Consider the following 19,997-nt stretch of genomic DNA (forward strand, 5'->3'; position numbering starts at 1 on the left):
AATAAATTGTGTGCTTTAAGTTCTTGCACATGTCCTCTGACATCTGGAGGAAGATTTCTTCCATAGCAGTGACACTTCTTAGGAATACATCCAGGCAGGTGTTGAATATGTCCAGAGAAGGAGACTCCACAGGCTCTCTGGGCAACCTGTCCCAGTGCTCTGTCACCCTCACAGTACAGAAGGGTTTTCTCATTTTCAGATGCAGCTTCCCATGCTTCAGTTTCTGCCCATTCCATCTCGTCCTGTTGCTGGGCACCACTGGAAAGAGTCTGGGCCCATCCTCTTGACACCCTCCCTTCAGCTATCTATATACATAAATATTCATATATTTATATGTATCTTTGTTTAACCTAACCCAGAGCTGGCTTTAAGTGCTTGTAGTTCCAAGTACAAAGGAATCTACAAGGAAGCCATTTTGCACTGAATTACTAAAACACCTGATTAACATTAAAAACATAAATTGAAAGAAAGAAGGAACCAATGTTGCCAGCTAAAATGTACTGGAGTACATGAAAATGGAATTTATTCTGCTAAATACATAATCTAAAATATTCAGCATAGATAATTTAAACAAAGCATGCTTAATTTGTAAAGTAAAATATGTATTTCTATCCATGAGAATAAGCTGCGGTACAGATGTGGTGACTAAGTTCCTCTCTCACACTTTCTGCAATTTAGAATTGTAGTGACTTAAAAAACATGCTATCTTCTGTGCTTTTCTCTCTCTCTCTTTTCCCCTTCCTTGTTTGAGAATAGGAGGATAAGTGGAGAAGATGAAGTTTCAAAGCAGCTGTATGATTTCCAGGCAAAGTGAACCTCTGGTTTTAAAGGCTATAATCGACCTGGCTAGGACCCAAGTCAAGATGGTTCTGATTCAGGAATACAGGATTATTCTAATACAGCTATTCTATTTATAGAGAGCCTTTCTGATTGGAAAGGCATTAATATGATCAACTGAAGAGTGTGATGCACAACTTAAATATACGTATGTACATAAAAGCTGAAGCAATAGTTGCGAACTGGAGAAAAGGAAATGCACAGAAAAAAGCTTTTTAATGTGCAGGGCTGTGAATCAGAATGATGGAGGAAACAGGAGCTGTATTGTGTGTGTTTTTAGTTGTGTGTCACTGATTTTGCATTTAGCTGTTGTTTTTTTTAACAGTACTGCTTTCTTTTTTAGTTTGAACTGGTTCTTTAAAAATTGTGTGGGATAGATATGACCTTGAAAAATAATGGGATTTAAAATTGTTTTGACTCTAGTGCAGCCATACTCTACCCCATAAAGGTTCCTTTTTGTCAGCACCTTCTCAAGTGGTACGAGTTTCCACTGCTTCAGCACCACAGGGTATATCTGCTACATGCAATACTGCAGGTAAGCTAGAGAGCTGTATTGATGTCCAAGACCCAAGAGCCCCGTGCGCCGGTATTGTGTGTCAGTAGGACAAAGGGATGGCGCCAACCGTCCTGCTGTATGCGCCAGTAACTAGAATTAATTACAAACCAATCGAATCCGTTGCAGCCAATTGGTAAACTAATTGGTAATTTTAGCTGTACATCTATATGTAGTTATCTGGATGCCTGTAACGGCGCTTTCAGAGCCACTTTTGTTCTGCTTCATCCTGCCTGACAAAATGGCCCTCATAGCTGTAGGGAGAAAGATGTGCATCAGTGAATATGGGGCCGCTCCAGCTGCTTGTCTTGTTTGTATTCCCTTGTTCGTAAAACATGACTCGGATTACAGCTGCATGGTTCTGCTCTGATCATTTCTGATAATGTGCAGCTAAACATTCCTTAAAATAGGGTAAGCCATTTATTGTAGTTTTTTCATGTGCCAGCTCACTTCAGAAATATAACTCATATTCAGATTGATTCATGTTTTTGTGAGGAATATCTCAGTGGCAGACTTGAAAAATAAATGCTTCAGAATTAAATTTTGTTTTCTATGCCCTTATTGTTAATAACAGTCAGCACAACTTAGTGTAGGCTAACTGAAATGTATTTGAATTGAATTAGAAAGCTGAAATTTTATTAGCAAAACTGGAGAAAAAAAAGAGCTGGCTAAAATACTTGACTTGTTCATTTTTTGGAGCAGACTTTAACATGCAAATTATTTTAGTGTTGTAAACTAACTGCCTTGTAAGAAAGATTTTTGCTTGCTTTTTTGTGGAGTATTTCAAAACAAAGAGCAACTTTCAGATCAGCAGTGGTACTATGTTTGACTTCCTTCTGACTTCTCCTTTATAACAAACAGCATATGTTCTAGGTCTGTCGTACATCCTAGTTAAAAGGATATTTCTGTGCAAACTAAAGCTGACTTTTAAACTTGCATGTGTTAAACAACATGAATAATCATCTTTACATTTTGAACAGAAAAGAGTTTTGCATGTATAAAAGGTCCTTTTTCTGTTAGAAGCGAATAGGAAGTGATGCTACAAAAATAGGGATTAGTTGGCTTTACTGTAGTAGAGTTCTTACTGTCTTCAATGTTTTGGTTTTTTTTTTTTTATTGTTTAAGATTTTTAGTTATACACTTAACTAATGGTTTTTATTCTGTATGATAGAGACCAACACATAATTTGCAATCTTCTTCTAACTTCAAGATGTTGCAATGTTCTGAATGAAACTGCAGCACACCTACATCATTTCTGACAGGGAATGGTTAAACCTGCCCAAGAGCTATGGGATGGAGTAGGTTGCTCTTAAGATCTCTTCCAGTTGTATTATTTTATAGTATATAAATCTTTCAAGCCATGCAATATGTTCACAAATGCATTTTTTTTGTGTGATTAACTCACGTAAAAATGGGTAAATTCTTCAGCAACTCCATTATAGTTCAAAAATAACTTTTAGAGTGGTAGAAAACTAACTGGTTTGTAATGGTCAAGATTGTAATACCAATGGTCCAGGTATTGCAATTGTAGGGTCGGGGATTGTAATCATTCTGTAGTGGAGGATTTGCAATTAGAGACTTTTGTTCACTTATTAAGGTGTACTAATCAGAGAGGAGAATGTAAGCTTGGCATTTTGTAGGTCATCTTGTCTATTTCGCAGTAACTTTGTCAAAGGCAGTCATTTTGTAAACCAGATCTAATGCAGCAATCCTTTCTATTCTGTCTCTCAAAATAGTGCCATGAGATTCTCGTTAAAGTTCCTTTATCAGTATAATAGTGCTGATAATCTAATGTGGCAGTAGGATGTCTGTCACAAACCCAGATGAGCACAGGGGCATCCATCTGTGCCCCCTTTGAAAGATCTGCACTCTTGAAAGACCATAGGAACAAGGTACAGTTGGCTGTACTTCAGGGCTCAAGAACTATTTTTTTCTAATGCAAGGATTTCTGGATTCTTCAGAAGGAATCCCCTCCATCTGATACAGTTGCTATTGTGTAACTTGGTGTTCACTCTGCAGACAGAGGAATCACCAGCAGTATGTTTTTTTCTTCCACAGGTCTATAAGGATGTATACATTTTTATTTTATTTTATTTTATTTTACGTATTGGTTGAAGTATTTTAAAGGATAGCGTATTTTAAAGGATAATGATTTTGACAGAAAACAAACCAACCCTCAAACAGTAGTATCTATGTATATTAGGAATTATTTTCTTGCCAGATTTTTCTCTTCTGTCTTTAGATGTTGGTGCTTAGAAAGATCTTGGAAAACATGTTTTTGATAGAATAAGTGTTTTAATGTTTGTTCACATAAAAATCTTAACTGTTTGGGCTTCCCCCCCCCCCTTGTTTTTATTTTTGATAGGAAAGACGCAGGCCAGTAACTTTCCTACTTTCTACTCACTTCTCTTTTTGGGGTCATAGGAACTGTTTTTGAAATACTAAGGTTTATGTAATGGTTGCTTTTCAGGAAGTCCTGATGATGCTTGATAACTATGTAAGGGACTTCAAAGCGCTGATTGACTGGATACAGCTACAGGAGAAACTAGAAAAGGCTGATGCTCAAAGCAGGTAATGAGACTTTTATTTTTTTCTCTTATCTATATCCAAAATGCAGACTCATGATAAAAGTCATTCTGCAGCAGCCATTTAGCAAATAGAACCACTTTTAATAGCTGTTGTAGGGAACCCAGAAGAATTTTTTTCTTTTGGAGGTAATTCATGTGAGGATGTAGTGGGGATTCTTTCCTGCCTTTCAGAGTTATCAAGGAATAGTGGTGCTGGAAATGGAAGCCAGTTTGGAAGGATGGTATTAGAAAGGTAAAGCTGTTTACATCATCACAATTTGTGCCTTAAAAAAGGCACAGTTAAAGTCACTTATGTGATTTTTTTTTTTTTTTAAACCCTTCTTCCCTAACAGTGGGTTCTACAAATTTGATTTTGTTCTTAATTGCCGGTTGTAATTTCCATGTAATCAGATTAGCTTCAAGAGCAAGAATTAAAAGTAGGAAAAAAAAAAAAGTAGAGGCATAATAAAACTGCAGTTCTGGTTTCCATCTCATGCTCTGTCTCTTTGGATGAGAATACTTTATGTTAGTAGCAGTTAAATTAATTCAACCTGTTCAATTATCTTTGCTAGTAGACATTTATCAGTAAATGTTATTGCAGATTGTTTGTTACATCAGTAGTGTAATAGAATGAGTTGATGGTGATATATTGGGTTAGTTCTAATTTTTTTATTTTTTCTCCTGTACCAGGAGATATTTGTTACATATATTAAACAAAGCAGCATTTAAACACTATCACATGCTCTGTTATATGGGATAAGACAATGTAGGTTCCTTCCTTGATTTGTCAGGGCTTTTTATGTGCATTGCTACAGTCACTAGAACTAGAGGGTATTTCCAGTTCTACCCGTAGTCATTTTCCTTTTACTGGTTGGTTTAATGTTTGGTCCCATACTGAAATTTAAAGTAAGTGTTGTAGTTTAAAAGTGAATGATTTTTGATCTCAGCCTGGCTAGTACGGTTTGGATTCAGTGTGGAAACAATTGCTAAGATGCCTGATTATGTTCAGCAGTATTCCATAATACTATAGAGCATTTACAGATCATGGTAAGGTGACAGAGGAATAGTTATTGAGAATTTTACTTTTAACCATTTCTTTCCTGAATTTGCAGACCTACTTCACTAGCCTGGGAAGTAAAGAAGATGTCTCCTGGACGCCATGTGATACCAAGTCCCTCAACAGATAGAATTAATGTGACGTCAAATGCTCGAAGAAGTTTAAATTTTGGGTATGAAACCAGATAAGTCTATTAAAGCTAAAGTAAGGATTTATTTGAAGCTGAGTGAATGAACGTGGCATTTTTCTATAGTAATAAATATATTGCTTTGCTATTTATTAAGTCATACCTACAAATATTTGCATTAGTGGAAGAAAAGCGTATGTTCTGTAAAGGAAAAAAAAACTATCAAGGACTTATTTTTTTTACTTACTTTATTACATATTTAACTATTGTATTTTATGTTCAGGTCTTTGGAATGACCAGTTGCTGTATTTCATGTTACCTATTTAGTAATCTTTTCCTTCTACAAAACTAAGGTTAAAATTTGTGTAATTGTAATTCCAAAATTACCTGTATGAACAATGCAAGTGGCCAGCTGAATATGCACAAGTATTGATCAGAAGGAATGAATGTAAACTGAGTTTATTATGACTCTGAACAGCAAAATTGATACAAGTTTAAACATAGAGCATGTTGTATACTAGAATAACGCATCTTTCACTTAGCTATAATGAAAATGACTGTGGAAGGAGCTCAACAAAAATATGTATAAGCACCATTTTAGAGCAGCGCTGTCTGGTGCTGTTTCAGTTCTGGAGAGCACGTGTCCAATCTACATCATTCTCAGACTGCGTTATTAATTCAGGATTTATGAGTTCTAGAGCATGTACTGTACGTAGTGACAGTGGCCTTGAGAGATCCATTAGAATATTGTGTCAGGACTTCTGAGTGTTCAGTTGTGTTTAAAATTTGAATATCAGAATCTACGAAGATATTACAAACTGGTGGAAAAATTACACCAACAGTGCTAGTGTCTTTGTATGCATTAATACCTAGTTGACAGTGTTTGAGAGGTTTTCTGCTTAGATACATGATGATTGGAGGAAAATATATGCAAACAGTCAAAGGAAACATTTGAGTATGAAGGAAATAAAAGCTCTTTATTAAAAAAAGATCAGCAAAATGTGTTTCCATTAAGTTTTTTGCATTTACAGTCTGGTCTTTGACAGTTTTACTATTCATTTGTATACAGCTTGCTTTGTAAATATCTACTGTAGTTTGTAGCTATGTAAGTATCCTAATGCAGCCTGAGGTTTTGGTTGGCCTCTTTTTCTGATGTCGTCACGTTGTATTGCATCCCCACAGGATCAGAGGGGATTGTAAAAACTAGCTAGAGTTTCATGGCATTATTCTTTATAGCTGTTTGATGGCTGACTTGATAAAAATGGGAAATACAACCACCTGATATCCCACTGGCTTAAAATAAGAGAGCGGTCTGGTTATGTAGGGGTTTTCTACATATTTGCTTGAGACTCGCAAGATCTCCAAATCTTTATCCCTGCTTTGCTTTAGCTAATGACGTAGCTAGATTTGTTGGACCATCTTACTCAGCATTATAAAGTTTGGAAGAGAAATTGGTTCTGTGGTGCAGATAAAGTGAACCTTGTCACTGAAAAGAACTGGATGCTTCTTGAACAGAAAGGATGTTAATGTTTTCAAGTTTATAAAAATCATTTGGGTTACGTTCATTTGAATAAAGTATCATGGTTTTGCTCTAAGTGGTGGACAAAAGAAAAAATAAAATGAAAAAACATTACAGTTCTATCCATCCAGAAATTCAAAGTTTAGCAGAGATATTTAGGTCTTTCTGGAAGTTAATAGGATGGCTCTCCAGACTTAGTTTATTTCTGTGGAGGAGGTAAGAGAAAATAGATGTATTAATTTATTTACTTAACTGTCGAGTGAAACAAAGTACATTATGGATTTGTCTCATCTACATTTATAATTAAACCTGCACTTCAGTGGACTTCCTGTACATATAGTTTGACTACTCATATTCATAATGGTTGCAGCCCATTCTGTACAGTTCACTGGTGTGACTGGGCAGGAGTTGGGAAGACGCAATAGAAGAGCGGTTATACTTGGCTGTAACTAGGCACCAGACATTTAGTGTTATGACATTATGGTTTGGTATCAGAGGATGTTTCTTGTGGCAACTGTTTCTACATCACTGTGGTGTTGCATGTTACTTTTGCTTCTTGACATTTATAAATTTTAGTCTGAGAAGTTAGCTTCCTGTTAATTTGGTTTCATTGACTTTTACATATAAGGAATCTCACATGGAGATTTTTCTCCAGCTGCAGCACTGCTTGGTATCTCCTTCTGACGTCAGTGTGACTGGAAATAAGTAAGAGGCTATCAAGGTAGTGCCTGATACCTCCGCGTGCTGATTTGTTGCTGTGTCCTTGTTTCTGTGGCTATGTGTACCTTTTTGAAGAGTTGAATTTTGTACAGATTTTTCTATTAAGGCATCTACTGAGGTTTTTAATGTTCAAGGAACACAGATTTTGAAAACTTGGGAGAGAGAAAATAGGTTCCAGTTTTTGGAAATAGATCTCAACCTAAGTCAGTAAAGACCAAGATTAAATAAGGGATGTAATGAGAAAAAGTTTTGTAATGAACCATTGTGCTCTTTGATTAGACACTAATGAGAGTTATGACTTCCATTTAGGAACCCATCAGTGACGATTTCTGCAACACGCCTGGCTCCTTCTGGTGTAAGTTGGGCTGATAAGGTAAAAGCCAACCATGGAACTAAAGCTGCTAATCCTGAGCTAGCAACACCGCCAACCTGCCTGCCAACTCCAGCACAGAAGTCATCACGAAAAAATGGCAAGTCTTTTTTAAATGGCTTATTTTCACAAAGCACGTGCTATAAAGTTAGTTTAGCATGTTACCTATTTTCAAATCAAAATGAAGTCCAATTTTGCATATCACAATATTAAAATTGGAATAAAGGATGGAGAGAAAATATTCCTGCAGGTATGCATTATCATTGTGATAGCTAAGTTTGAGACAAAGTTGTGTTTTTGAGTATAGGTAGCATGCTAATATACTTCCAGCAACTATAAATTGATCTGCTAAAACATTAATGCATAACACCCCAAGAAGAATCTTCGGTCACAAGCTGATAATCTAACAGAGTGAGTCGGAGGTACAAAATTTCTTTGCATGAAACCTCTGTGTATGTTTTCTATACTTCATCACTGACATCAGGATCATAGGAGAAAACAAAGAGCTGTGACTTCCAGGGAAAAAAGAAAAAAAAATCATCTCTGAAGAACAATACGTGTCCAGGATTCTGTAAAAGAGCTCAAAAGTAGTTTTATGTGATCAGGGAGACAACATGATTAGAACTACACTCAGGTGACGGTGGCTGGTTTTTCTTTCTTTGAATACAAGATGACAACTTCTGCACACACCGGAGCTCTGATATTATTTTGAGAACTGCGTTTTTTCCATTTTTTTTCCATGTGTGGACCTGTTGACTTTCTACAAAACCAGCAGGCAAGGTGTAGAAATCAATATTCAGATGAAATTGTGAACAATCTTTTAAATTTTATTTTTGAAGAGAGAAAATACTGGAAGAGAATATACGTATTAGCATAGTGGTACATTCAATCCAGTGGTAGTAGAAATCCTGTATGGTGTTTCAGATACGTGATATATAAAGGAGATAAAATCTTGTTGAAGTGTCTTGCAAGTTAATGTAATTGAGTCAGTAGCAAGCAGATTTTTATGCTTGGAAAGAACAATCAAAACCATACTCCAGAAGTGGTTGTTTGGATAGGATTTGATCAGTGCTGTTTGTGTAACAACATCTTGATCTATAAAGCTGCAGTGAGCTGGTTTGAGTGTAGTAGAAGTCTGCTGAAGTTTCAGCATTGTAACTGTAAGTTGAATTCCACTTTTGACTTCTGTGTGTTGTTGAAATTATTCATAAATTTTTTTCCATTGATTATCTCTCATACTAAAGTGGCAGACTACAGGCTGTTAAAATACCCACAAGAATGTCTGATGAAGGTATGGACAACTTCATTAACTATTCAGGGAATAAAAGTAGTCTGCTCTTCCGTATGGATAACATCTTCTTTAGAGGCTAAAAGGAAAACAAAAGACCTTATTCGTATGTTAGCTTTAGAAACTTAAAGGACTGAAGAATCCCTGTTGTTCTGTGTGTTGTTAATGGCTGTTACTTGAAGCTGATGAGCTCCAAATAGAGCAAAACCATTTAGGTCCTATAGTACTGGCCTGTAAGCTTTCAGTAATTTTTAATTTAAATGTACTATAACAGTCAGACTTGAAACATTTCATATATAGAAGTAACAGTCATTCCTTGTAGAGACTTTGTTTATTAAGAATCTCTTATCTCTAACGCTGGAGAACTTCAATGATTTTCTCATGGCTGAATTGCAATTTTTTAATAAAAGAAACCAGATGCTTTTTGGAGTGCATTTTCCTTCATATGGAGGGTAGAATCTCTTGAGTAAAATCAAATTGATCTTGCTGACTGGAGCATGCATTATTGACGTAGATATGAGGCTTGTGTATCATCTGCTCTGCCTGTCCACCAGCTAATGCACTCTGCACAGCTGCTAGGTATGTTCAAGCCTTGTGGGAGACTTCCTCCTGCTATCCTATAATGCACTCTTGGCTACTCTAAAGCCCAGTTGGGGTTTCCAGTGGCAAGATCTGCCTAAAACTCTTCAGTGGCTTCAAACAGTGTTACCATTAAGCCTCACAATGTTTTTGTGAAATGGACAAGCAGTATGATACTGTATCTGTTTCAAGGTTGATAGGATTTCCAAATTTAACTGGAGAGAGAAAATGCACGGTTTCTCCAGGTATTTCTTTAAATGATTTTTCTTTTTTTTTCTGGATGCACATTTAAATGGGAGTTATATCATCTTATCTGATTTCCTTCATTAAAAACATTGCTACCTTCAATATTTTCATAATTAAAAAAAATAAATCTGTATTTCAGTCTTAATTTTTTTCTACAAAATGAAACATAGTTTACCAGGGAAATAATTCCCAGGTGTCAGTGGTAAGAGGCAAGATGGGTGATACTGGTTTAGAATGTGTTAAGACTGGGAATCAGCGCTTACAATTAACAGTTGTATGTTGTTAGTATGTAATTCAGGAGAATATGCAGTTAAGAAAATGTGCACTTTCCAGAAATATTGAATGTGGTTTTTCTACATTTGCACTTGAAATTTAATTAATAATTATTTTTCCCGTATTAGTTGCTCATGTCCATAGTTGTGGATTGATTTTCTTTGTCATGTAGCAAGGACTTCAGATTTGCAGGACATACGGTCCTCTAAAGTAACTGTCCTAGTATGGGCTTATGGAAGAACTCATAACTTTCATGAATTGAGAACAAATTGAGGAAATGCCATCACAAACAGAAAAGAGCATTTTATTCCTGACTGGGTTGTCAAATTCTTAGACCCAATTTCTTTTGAAAATTTACAGTAATTCTCTTTTTAAAATAATTCATATGTATATGTATGTATATGTAATTCATATTTATAAGCAATCATTAAAAGTAGTCTGGTAATTTACATCTTTAAAAAGTCTTGCATGTTAACTCACCACTTCTTATTATAGTTTGTAAATTCACTACTTCACAGACTGATACATTTAATTTTATTTTTCTTTTTCCCAGCTCTCATGTATTCTGTCTTGTAACTGTTTCATCTGAGTATACACTTCTGGATTTGCTTCCTGTTTCTCAAATAATCAGTTTTCCAAAGTGCCTCTCAGATACAGTAATGTTACCTTAGAGTTAAAAAAAAAAAAAAAAAAAAAAAGTGCTGAGGTTTAATAATGAATGGGGAAGGTCAAATACACTACGGTAGTATATTACTTGCAAGTAAATTTTTAAGAAGGGGTACGCATCTCCTAAGGTAGGACTCCTAAGAGTTTTGCACTAACTTGACTAGATTTATTTTAGTGATGTTGCTGATAAGGCTACTTGGCCAGTGCTTCCAGGTGGAGTAACCTGGGAAGGATAAGGCCCTGGTGGCTGTAAGGGCCTCAAGATAACAGATGGCTTGTCACTTCCCTGTAACACAAGAGCAAGCAGGGACGGGGAAGCTCAAGAGAAACTAGAGAATGATCAAGGTAGTCAAATAAATTATTCATTAACAAAACTCGGCAAGTAGTCAAACTCACTATGTGATACTTAGCTTGTGGAGATGGCTACTGGGCTATATGAAAAGAGTTCCAGGTGTATGCAAAAAAATGGAAGGGAGGATGATGCCCTAATGAGTGTTACCCTTGCTTCAGATTAGGAGCTACATGATCTAGTGTCAATAAATGTATTGGCTTTGCAAATTTTTCTTTAAAAACATGCCTGGAAATTGCTAATTCTTGAGTTTTGCTTGCCATTTAGATTTTATTCTTATGCTGAGCTCTTCTTTCTTTTTTTCTTCCATAATTTCAGTACTTTATTAAATGATGATGTTTTATTGCCTCTCCCTTGAGTAATAGATTAGTTCCAAATTGTAATATTTTGTTTTGTAAACTTGTGGTACATTGCTATTCTTAACTGTTTTAAAATAAAAAGATTGATCGTGCTTTTCATAAAGATGGAGCTACGCTTTTTGAAAATTAGGATTCTTTACAGAACACCTGTTCTCATGATTTATTGTGCCATACTGTTTATTCAAGTGCTAAATTTTGAGATACTTTGAGTTTATACTCTTTGTGAAAGTGGGTATTGTAGAAAGGATCGTATCTATTGAAACTAAAACTGATTTAAATGAGTTAAATTTAGGCTTCTTTTTGTGGCATTGGTCACCTGAGCTTTTCTTCTACAAATAGACATTGTGAGCTTAGCTTTTCTACTCCTGAGCTATCATCAAGTCTCAAAAGAATTCCAGTCATTTCAAGATGTATGAGAAATTGCATGGTGGTATTAATTGGAGGCTACAGAAATATTACATACAGAGAAGAGGTTTACCTTGAGTTGCTAGAAATGCTCATATTATGCCTAAGACCTGATAATTCAGGCAGACAAATATAATTTTGAAGGCGTTGTGGGTGTACATCAAGATTAGAGATTAAAAAGGTTGGTCAGAAAGTTGTACTTAACCAGCTTAGAGTAAATGATGACTTAACCAGTCATTAAAGTAAACGGAAGAAAACTACTCTTCTAATTTCATATTGTAATCTTGCTGGATTTCTGGAAGAAGAAATTTCCTCAAACCTGACACTGATTAACGTATTTTAAATATCAGAATGAAACAACTGGAAAAAAAAGTAAACAACAACAACAAAACAAACCCCAAACCATCTCTGGAACAATAGTAAACCACTTTTTGGACTGCACTTTCCTCATTGAAACCTGCAATTATGTCTGTACTTGCAGAGATGTGTGCTTTCACAAAAGGCCTCTAATGTTACTGTTGCTGCATACGCCATCTGGTGAATTAGCAGTGTAGATGTAAAACGCTTAAGTACGTGTCATTTTTCACCTGGTTATGTGTATAAGTAACTTAGCAATAAGAGAATTGGTGCCATCCACAAAGAGAGTTGTTCAGTCTTTGTGAAACTGATAGCACTTGAAAGTAAAAAGCTTTGCTTAAAATGCTCCATTGATTTTTGGTGTTTATTTTTAAAGAGAACATTTTTATCACACAACTTGCATAATACTGTAGTAAAACAGTTGTTTATAATGGGGTGTTTTTTTTTTAATGTAGATCGAAAGGATGCAGAGGGCTGGGAAACAGTTCAGCGTGGAAGGCCTGTTCGATCTCGATCCATGGCTTTGTCAACAAAACCTGTAGTTGCAGAATCACTGAAGCCCAGAGGTGACAGTGACAAAGAAAATGTCATTTCACCACCATCGGAGAGTAAGAGTAGAAGTTCAGTCTCTGACGATGGTGCATCCAAAAGCACAGAGCTTGCACAGAAAGACCCCTTACATCAGTCTGAACATCCTCTTACTGAGAGGACTCAGGTCAGTAAAATTTTGAACCGTTTTCTTGCTTTAAGAAGTCTCGCAGCTTTATCTTTAGAGAATTTTCTGAAGGTAGTATTGTCAAGAGTTCGTATTCACTAAACAGATTAGAAGAGGGTTGAAAATGATGACTTATTTCAGTTAGATTTGTGAGAACACATTAATATGTTGGCACAAATAGGTAAGTTAAAAATCATAAGGTGAACCATATGATTTACAATGCTTTGGACAGGCTTCCCATTGTTTTCCAAGAACTCATCATTAGGCACATTTCATACAAAGAGCAATTCAGGTAAAGATCCAACTTTTGCAAAGTTATGACTCACTGGAAATCTTTGTAAGTGGAGTTGTTTATATCACTCACTGTAAGGATGCCAGGTATTTTGTTAAAATCCTTTTCACTTTGGTGACTTTTCAAAAATCAGTATTACCTTATTAATTTTGCAAATGTCTCCAACTAGTTCACAGCACACACATCAGAAGATACGGGGTGCACTGGCACACTCTCGCAAGAAGATTCCTTACAAACAGTTTCTGAGGTGCCTCCAGTTCTCACAAATACTGACAGTACTTCAGCGACTCCCCAGATGAATGAAGCTTCCTCTGTGATCCCTGATGACGTAGACCAACTTCAGACAGAAAAAGCTAGAACTGAAACTGAAATGGATCCCTCAGATATTTCAAATGTGAGTGCTGCCAGATGGGTAAGAAATCTTACAAGATTTGTGAGTAAATACTAACTGTAAGCCTTAATTTTCTCATTCTGTGTTGCACAGTGTTTAGTGTTAGCCTCTTGTACAAATTGAACAAAAGCCTATAGAGGACTTAATGTAGAAAAAAAATGTATTGCACACATCCTTATCATAATAGGTTGAATTTCAGTGAAGTTTCTAAATTGGAATTAGAAATATATAAGTGCATTATTTGGAATAAAGAGTATTAGTGTGCTCTGACTGTTTTTTTTTCTTACATATGGTTGCCATAGTTTCTCATTTCCTTCCATTATCAGTCATTTAATAGTAAGTTTCTTATTAAATTCTTACTCCAGTTTTGCTAATTATCCAAACTGGAAAGACATAGGATGTCATAATGCTGTTAGAAACAAATGTAGACCTCCTTACCTTTTAAGGCTAACTAAACTGCTCTCTTGGGTCTTCCCATACAACTAGCAATGATGACAAATGCTGTTCTGAAATAACAAATGTCAAGTCAATATTCTCTTTTAATGTGGATTCCTATAAAGAATGCCTTCTCCTGTCTGTTGGATTCTGCGGGTTTCCATGTGTCTGCTTTTCAGGGTTTCTCCGAGCAGAGTCGCAGCAATGCCACATAAAATCCAATTGTCTAGTGTTTTTGTTTTTTTGTTTTTTTGTTTTTTTTTCATATCTTGAAAGTAGATTAGTATTGTGATTTACAGAACTTTTCCTGTGAATCACCTTCCCTTTACCTAGCAATAGTCTAGTCTGTAAATGATGTTAATTTCCAAGTTGGGTATCTGATTGCTTTTAGAAAGATCTGATTTCTAGCACCTCATCTACTAACATTATTTCAGATTCTCAATTATTAACAGTTCAGGATGCTGACAGTTTGGGATCTTTTCTCTTGGAAGCATTTCACTAATCCAGATTAAGTTGTATTAAATTCAGATTTGTGCATTTTGGCACATTGCTTGGTATCTAGAGTGGAAATGAACTAGTTATTACTGGACATTTGAGAAGATGACGACAATCAGCATATTCAGGCTAACATTCCTGACCAACTATGTTGCCATTCATGTTGAAAAACAATCATAGCCTGAGATTTAGTAGTACTAAGCACAGTAAAGTTTCTAGATACAGATTATCTGCAGGTCCATTTTTGCCTTCTAAATAATACTTCAGAGCATGATTTCTTTTTTGAAGATAAAACAGCACATGCTGTCAGTGTTTCAGTGTATGTGTTGCTTAGTTCCTAAGGCTAGGTATTTAAAAGATAGAAATTAGAGACAAACTGTCTTGGTTGCTTTTAATGACAACATTTGTATAAAATATTAGGAATTGTGTGAATGATTATTGGTTTACATAGCCCTTAAATTAGTTGATAATTGCTAACAGTTTTAATGTTTTTTATATTTCATTCACATGCGATGTTGACAAAATACAGTAGGAAGGATCTACAGGTAATCAGAAGTTGAACAAAATGTCATACAATTCATATTAACTGTCTGAAAACAACTTTTTTGTGCCTGGATCTGATTTGTGGGTGTTTCTTGGTTTCATGTTTCCTATACAGTCTATGGCAGAAGTCCTTGCTAAGAAAGAAGAGTTGGCAGATCGCCTGGAAAAGGCAAATGAAGAAGCTATTGCTAGTGCTATTGCAGAAGAAGAGCAATTAACTAGAGAGATTGAAGCAGAGGAAAACAATGACATTAATATTGAGACTGACAATGATAGTGATTTCTCTGTGAGTGTTTGATTTATTTTAAAGTACCCAACTTTAAGCTGTCTTGGATGTCAGCAGAGTATTAATGTAGAATTTGTTAATCATTTCTTTGTGTGTTAATGCAACCTGTATTACATGCAAATGGAAGTACATAGTGTCAGGTAGTAGTTACTGTTGTGTCTTAAGGAGTATTTAGTCTTAGTAAACTCAACAGCACAGCGCTGCTGAGTGATAAAGAGCCTCTGATGTTGCCCTCATTTTCATGCTGCTTGCTTTTGAGTAGGAACATGGGAGAGTTGGGGTGTGGTACTTTCACTGCTGCCATACAGGAGCTACTCCTGATGAAGTGGTAGTGTCTACTACCTACTATCACAATCAGCAGGAAACAGCATCTTTGAGATGGCTAATTGAATTTGGAAACATTGTTAGATATCATCGAGTTGGCACTGTTTAATGTATGTGTCCATCTGTGTGTTAAGTTTTATGTTTTTACTGTGCATATCATATTAATTTTCAGGCTAGTATGGGTAATGGAAGCATATCTTTTTGCGGTATGTCTATGGACTGGAATGACGTCTTGGCAGATTATGAAGGTACATTTTCATATATTACTGTGTTTAACTTGAAATGTCAGCAAAATCTAGAAAAATGTCCATTTTATTTATGCCTACGTAATTTGGAAGATGCCCCTAACATCTAAATATTATTCCAAGTTGTGTCATTTTTGATGTTGTTTCCTTAGGAAAGATGGGCTTCTGTGTTCAAGCTATCTTTCAGCTTTGTGTGTCATTCTTTAGCTCTCTACTACCATGTCTCTATTAGAATTTTAAAAGTTGTTATCCAGTTTTGTCTTAACGTTTGATTAAAAGTGTAGTAAAATAATTAAGCATTGAAAATGCACAGGGATTAGAGATTCTTCAATCTGAGTTTGCACCTCGCCTAGGCTGAAGGCAACCCATTTGAGAGGGAACTTGAGGAGGTCCAAAGCCTTATTAATTGTACTTCTCCCAGGATAGTGTGTTTAAATTATAAAAGTCTGTTTCTTAATGTACAGCCCGGGAGTCATGGCGCCAGAGTAATTCTTGGGGAGACAGAGTGGAAGAAGAGCCTGCACGTCCACCTGGCCATGGAATACACATGCATGAGAAACTGTCGTCACCATCACGCAAAAGGTCTTAGAATTGTTACCTGTCTTGACTGAGCAGTGAAAACAACCAAGCTCATGGCTGTATAAAACTGCTCATGAATCTACTTTAAGTCTGTGGGTGGAAAGTTTTAAATAAATCAATGTATTATTTTCATAATGAACTAGGTTCATGCTAGTTGACCATGAAATAAATATTTGAAGACTAGAAGAACAATATTTACATTTAATTGCAGTCCAGTGGCCTGTTTATGTTCTCTTACTGAAAATGTCATAGAAATGTTTGCAGTGTTGTCAGCTGATGTTGTCTCACTGGTTTTTGCTCTGCTGTGTTTTTAATTAAAAGAACAATAGCAGAATCCAAAAAGAAACATGAAGAGAAACAGATGAAAGCTCAACAGCTGAGAGAAAAGTTACGTGAAGAAAAGACACTGAAGCTTCAAAAATTAATGGAAAGGGTAAGTCTTCTGTAAACCAAAGTAGGCAGTTCGCTACCTTTCAGAAAACATTTTTTCCCCACGTGGCCTAGAAATGTTAGGTGTTAAAACTTGGAGTAAAATGAAATTTTCCTGTGAGTCTGAGTTCACGTGGCTTTGTCAGATGACTCATGCGTCACAGAAAGGACATGGCTTTATTCTAAACTAAGATAATTATATTGTTAACATCAAAACAAGAAGATCTCATTCTAGATTAATTCTCCTGTTGTGATGTGGGCTATATACATGTTTCAGAAGATGCGGATGATCTGCCAAAGGTTACAGTAAAAAAAAAAAAAAAGGAAAATAGAGCAAAGAAATGGAAAAAAGTGTTCAGAGTTCATTAATGAAAGGCACAATACTGTATTGGTTTATTTTCTTCCCTCTATCAGCTTATTTGTGTGGATGGATAGATTGAGGGACTCAATACTGGGGGCCTTCAAATACTTATAAGGTGATTATCAAGGGAGTGGAGCTAGGCTTTTCATACTGCTGTATGGCAGTAGGTTGAGAGACAATGGGCATAGATTTTTTTGAAAGGAGAGGTTCTAGTCAGATACATGCAGAAAATTTCTCATGGTGAGGACAGTCAGGCATTGGAACAGGTTACTCGGGTTGTGTGTCTTCTTCATACTTGGAGGTTTTCCTGAGCGATAAGGTCTGACCCCATAGTTGAAAGCAGGAGATTGGATTAGATGACCTCCTGAGTTCCTTCTCAACCTTGATTATCCTATAAGCCTAACTTATGATTACTTGCGTACTTTACTTCTAGAGGATCAGAATTTATTGAAATGAATTTTGTAAAGTATATCTAACAGTGAAGCAGTTAGCGAATACGTGCACTTCGGGTTAAACTGGATGCAGGGTTTGTGTAGGGCATCAAAATGTTTTATTGCTGTAAATAAAGCTTCAAAAATAAGAAAATTCTGAGCCTATTTCCAGTTATTGTATTAGTAATGAATTCAGTAATTACATATAGGAGAAAGATGTACGGAAATGGAAAGAAGAGTTATTAGATCAAAGACGCAGGATGATGGAGGAAAAATTACTCCATGCGGAGTTTAAACGTGAAGTGCAGCTACAAGCAATTGTGAAAAAAGCACAAGAGGAAGAAGCTAAGGTAAGTTATTTTGTTTTAAAGGGAAAATAATCAATGATAATATTTATTTAAGTTCTGTACCGCAGAGTGCTCTGGAATATACTGTGAAGGATAATGGAAGTCAGGTATGGGCATGTGTCACGTGCAAAACAGATAAATGTCAATCTCTAAAAGGGAGTTTTTTTCCCTAAAATTAATTTAAAATTAATGAGCCTGTTATTAGACCTGTTATCATGGTGGGCTGTACTGGAGGAAAAGATGGTTTGAAATAAAGAGCTGATAGCATTGTTGCTCTTCTTCTTCACTGTGAGCATGGAGGCATTTTTGTTGATAAACAGTGCTCCTGGAAGGGTAGCAGATCTCATGATATTCCAGCTGAATGCAAAGTTGGGAGAGCTCATTGAGTTTCTCCTGCTGTGGTTTGTACTACTAATTTTTTTAAACAGCTGGAAATAAGTAGAAACCTACAGTTAACACAGGACAATTACTAGAAAATAATTGTTTTGCTGCTACCCTTCTGACTTCAATACCTGGTTTTGTAAGGTGAGCAATGGATGCTTTTTATTTTGTTGGTTGCTTAAATCCTATTCTTCTGATAAACACTAATACATATCTTCTTATGACTAAAATTACATAATGAGCATGTGTCCCAGCTGTGATGCAGCTGTTCATCCTTATTATGTGATGAGCACAACAAAGCTGATTTAGCTTTCTCACTTGCTCTTCCTGTTTCTTTGAATAAAGTGGTTTCCAGATTACCTAATTCAGTCTAATATACCTTCGTTATTATGTCATTACAATGGTGTGACTTCTATAATCATATTAACCAAACCATACTTAGTGTAATTCCCCAGCTAAGCAGATGTTTTCGGTATTGTCTATGTTCAACTGTGTAAGATCTGCCTTTTGAGGTTCTTTTGTTATGGAAATAAGGGTTAATTGGGTCAAAAGCTTTAGAGAAATAGTAGCTGATGAGTAAAGCTGAAAGGCCATGATAACAGTTGCTGCATATTTGCTTATCCAAATTCCTAGTGCTTAACTATTTACTGAGCTATGAAATTCATTCTGTAGTCATTAAAGCAAAAGAAACCAACAACAAAACCTTCCAACTTCTGTGATGTGTCATTGTTTGACAGTTATCCTTTCCACTAATGTCTTTTGTGGATTCAAACAAATTGAGCAGCAAACTGATAAATGAGAGATAAGTTAAATAAAGTTTGCATTTTCCAGGTCCATATAAATTTCTAAAACATTTGCATTTTAAAGCCTAGAGTTGGTAAGAATTATTACCTTCCTGAACCTCAGTAGAAAAGTATATTCTTTGATATTTGTAGTATATTGATTAACGTACTTTTAAGTAAGCATTTTTGTATGATTTTTTTTAATTTTATTCTTGTGTATTGCAGTGTCCACCTGTGGTTGAATAAAATAGTACTTGTCTTTGTGAAATAGGCTGTATTAGTAAGAAATCTAATATTAAGATAATGACCTCAATAGTTTTCTTATTCACAGTACACGTATTCTCACATTTTGTATTCAGTTAATACCCATACTGTTAGAGTTAAATAGAAAGACCTTTTGTATTCTGTTACCTGTTACACATTTATACAGCTGGGTCTTAGCATTCCACGTTCAGTGAATTGGAGAGAATAGACAAATAAAGTCTCTTTGAGATTGGGAATATTTTCCCATTATTTACCCAGTGTTTCTTGATTTCTGGTATAATTCAACTTCCTTTTGTTTTTTTGTTGTTTTATATGCCGTGGACTATCCGTTTTATTAAAAATAAATAAAAAGGGGGGAGCAAACAAAAGTAGGAAAAAGACAAAGCCCTATGTTCAGCTTGGTTGAGCATTGGTTTACAGACAAT

The 19,997-nt window shown here is 35.7% G+C and overlaps 1 protein-coding gene across 5 annotated transcripts in view; it reads left to right on the forward strand.

Annotated features, from left to right (window-relative positions):
- Nucleotides 1-19,997, forward strand: part of SCAPER (S-phase cyclin A associated protein in the ER) — a 160,228-nt gene that overhangs the window by 25,781 nt on the left and 114,450 nt on the right. For 4 of the 5 annotated variants that reach the window (XM_068695860.1, XM_068695862.1, XM_068695863.1 and 1 more), the window contains 10 exons: nt 3,861-3,961; nt 5,070-5,186; nt 7,690-7,850; nt 12,728-12,987; nt 13,449-13,691; nt 15,259-15,429; nt 15,926-16,001; nt 16,463-16,580; nt 16,899-17,010; nt 18,008-18,148. In XM_068695860.1, coding sequence (XP_068551961.1) covers nt 3,861-3,961; nt 5,070-5,186; nt 7,690-7,850; nt 12,728-12,987; nt 13,449-13,691; nt 15,259-15,429; nt 15,926-16,001; nt 16,463-16,580; nt 16,899-17,010; nt 18,008-18,148 — 1,500 coding nt within the window. The remainder of the gene's footprint in view (nt 1-3,860; nt 3,962-5,069; nt 5,187-7,689; nt 7,851-12,727; nt 12,988-13,448; nt 13,692-15,258; nt 15,430-15,925; nt 16,002-16,462; nt 16,581-16,898; nt 17,011-18,007; nt 18,149-19,997) is intronic. The other variant, XM_068695859.1, reaches the window with a different exon arrangement.

Source organism: Anas acuta, chromosome 12 (genome assembly GCF_963932015.1).
Source record: "Anas acuta chromosome 12, bAnaAcu1.1, whole genome shotgun sequence".
NCBI classification, from domain to species: domain Eukaryota; kingdom Metazoa; phylum Chordata; class Aves; order Anseriformes; family Anatidae; genus Anas; species Anas acuta.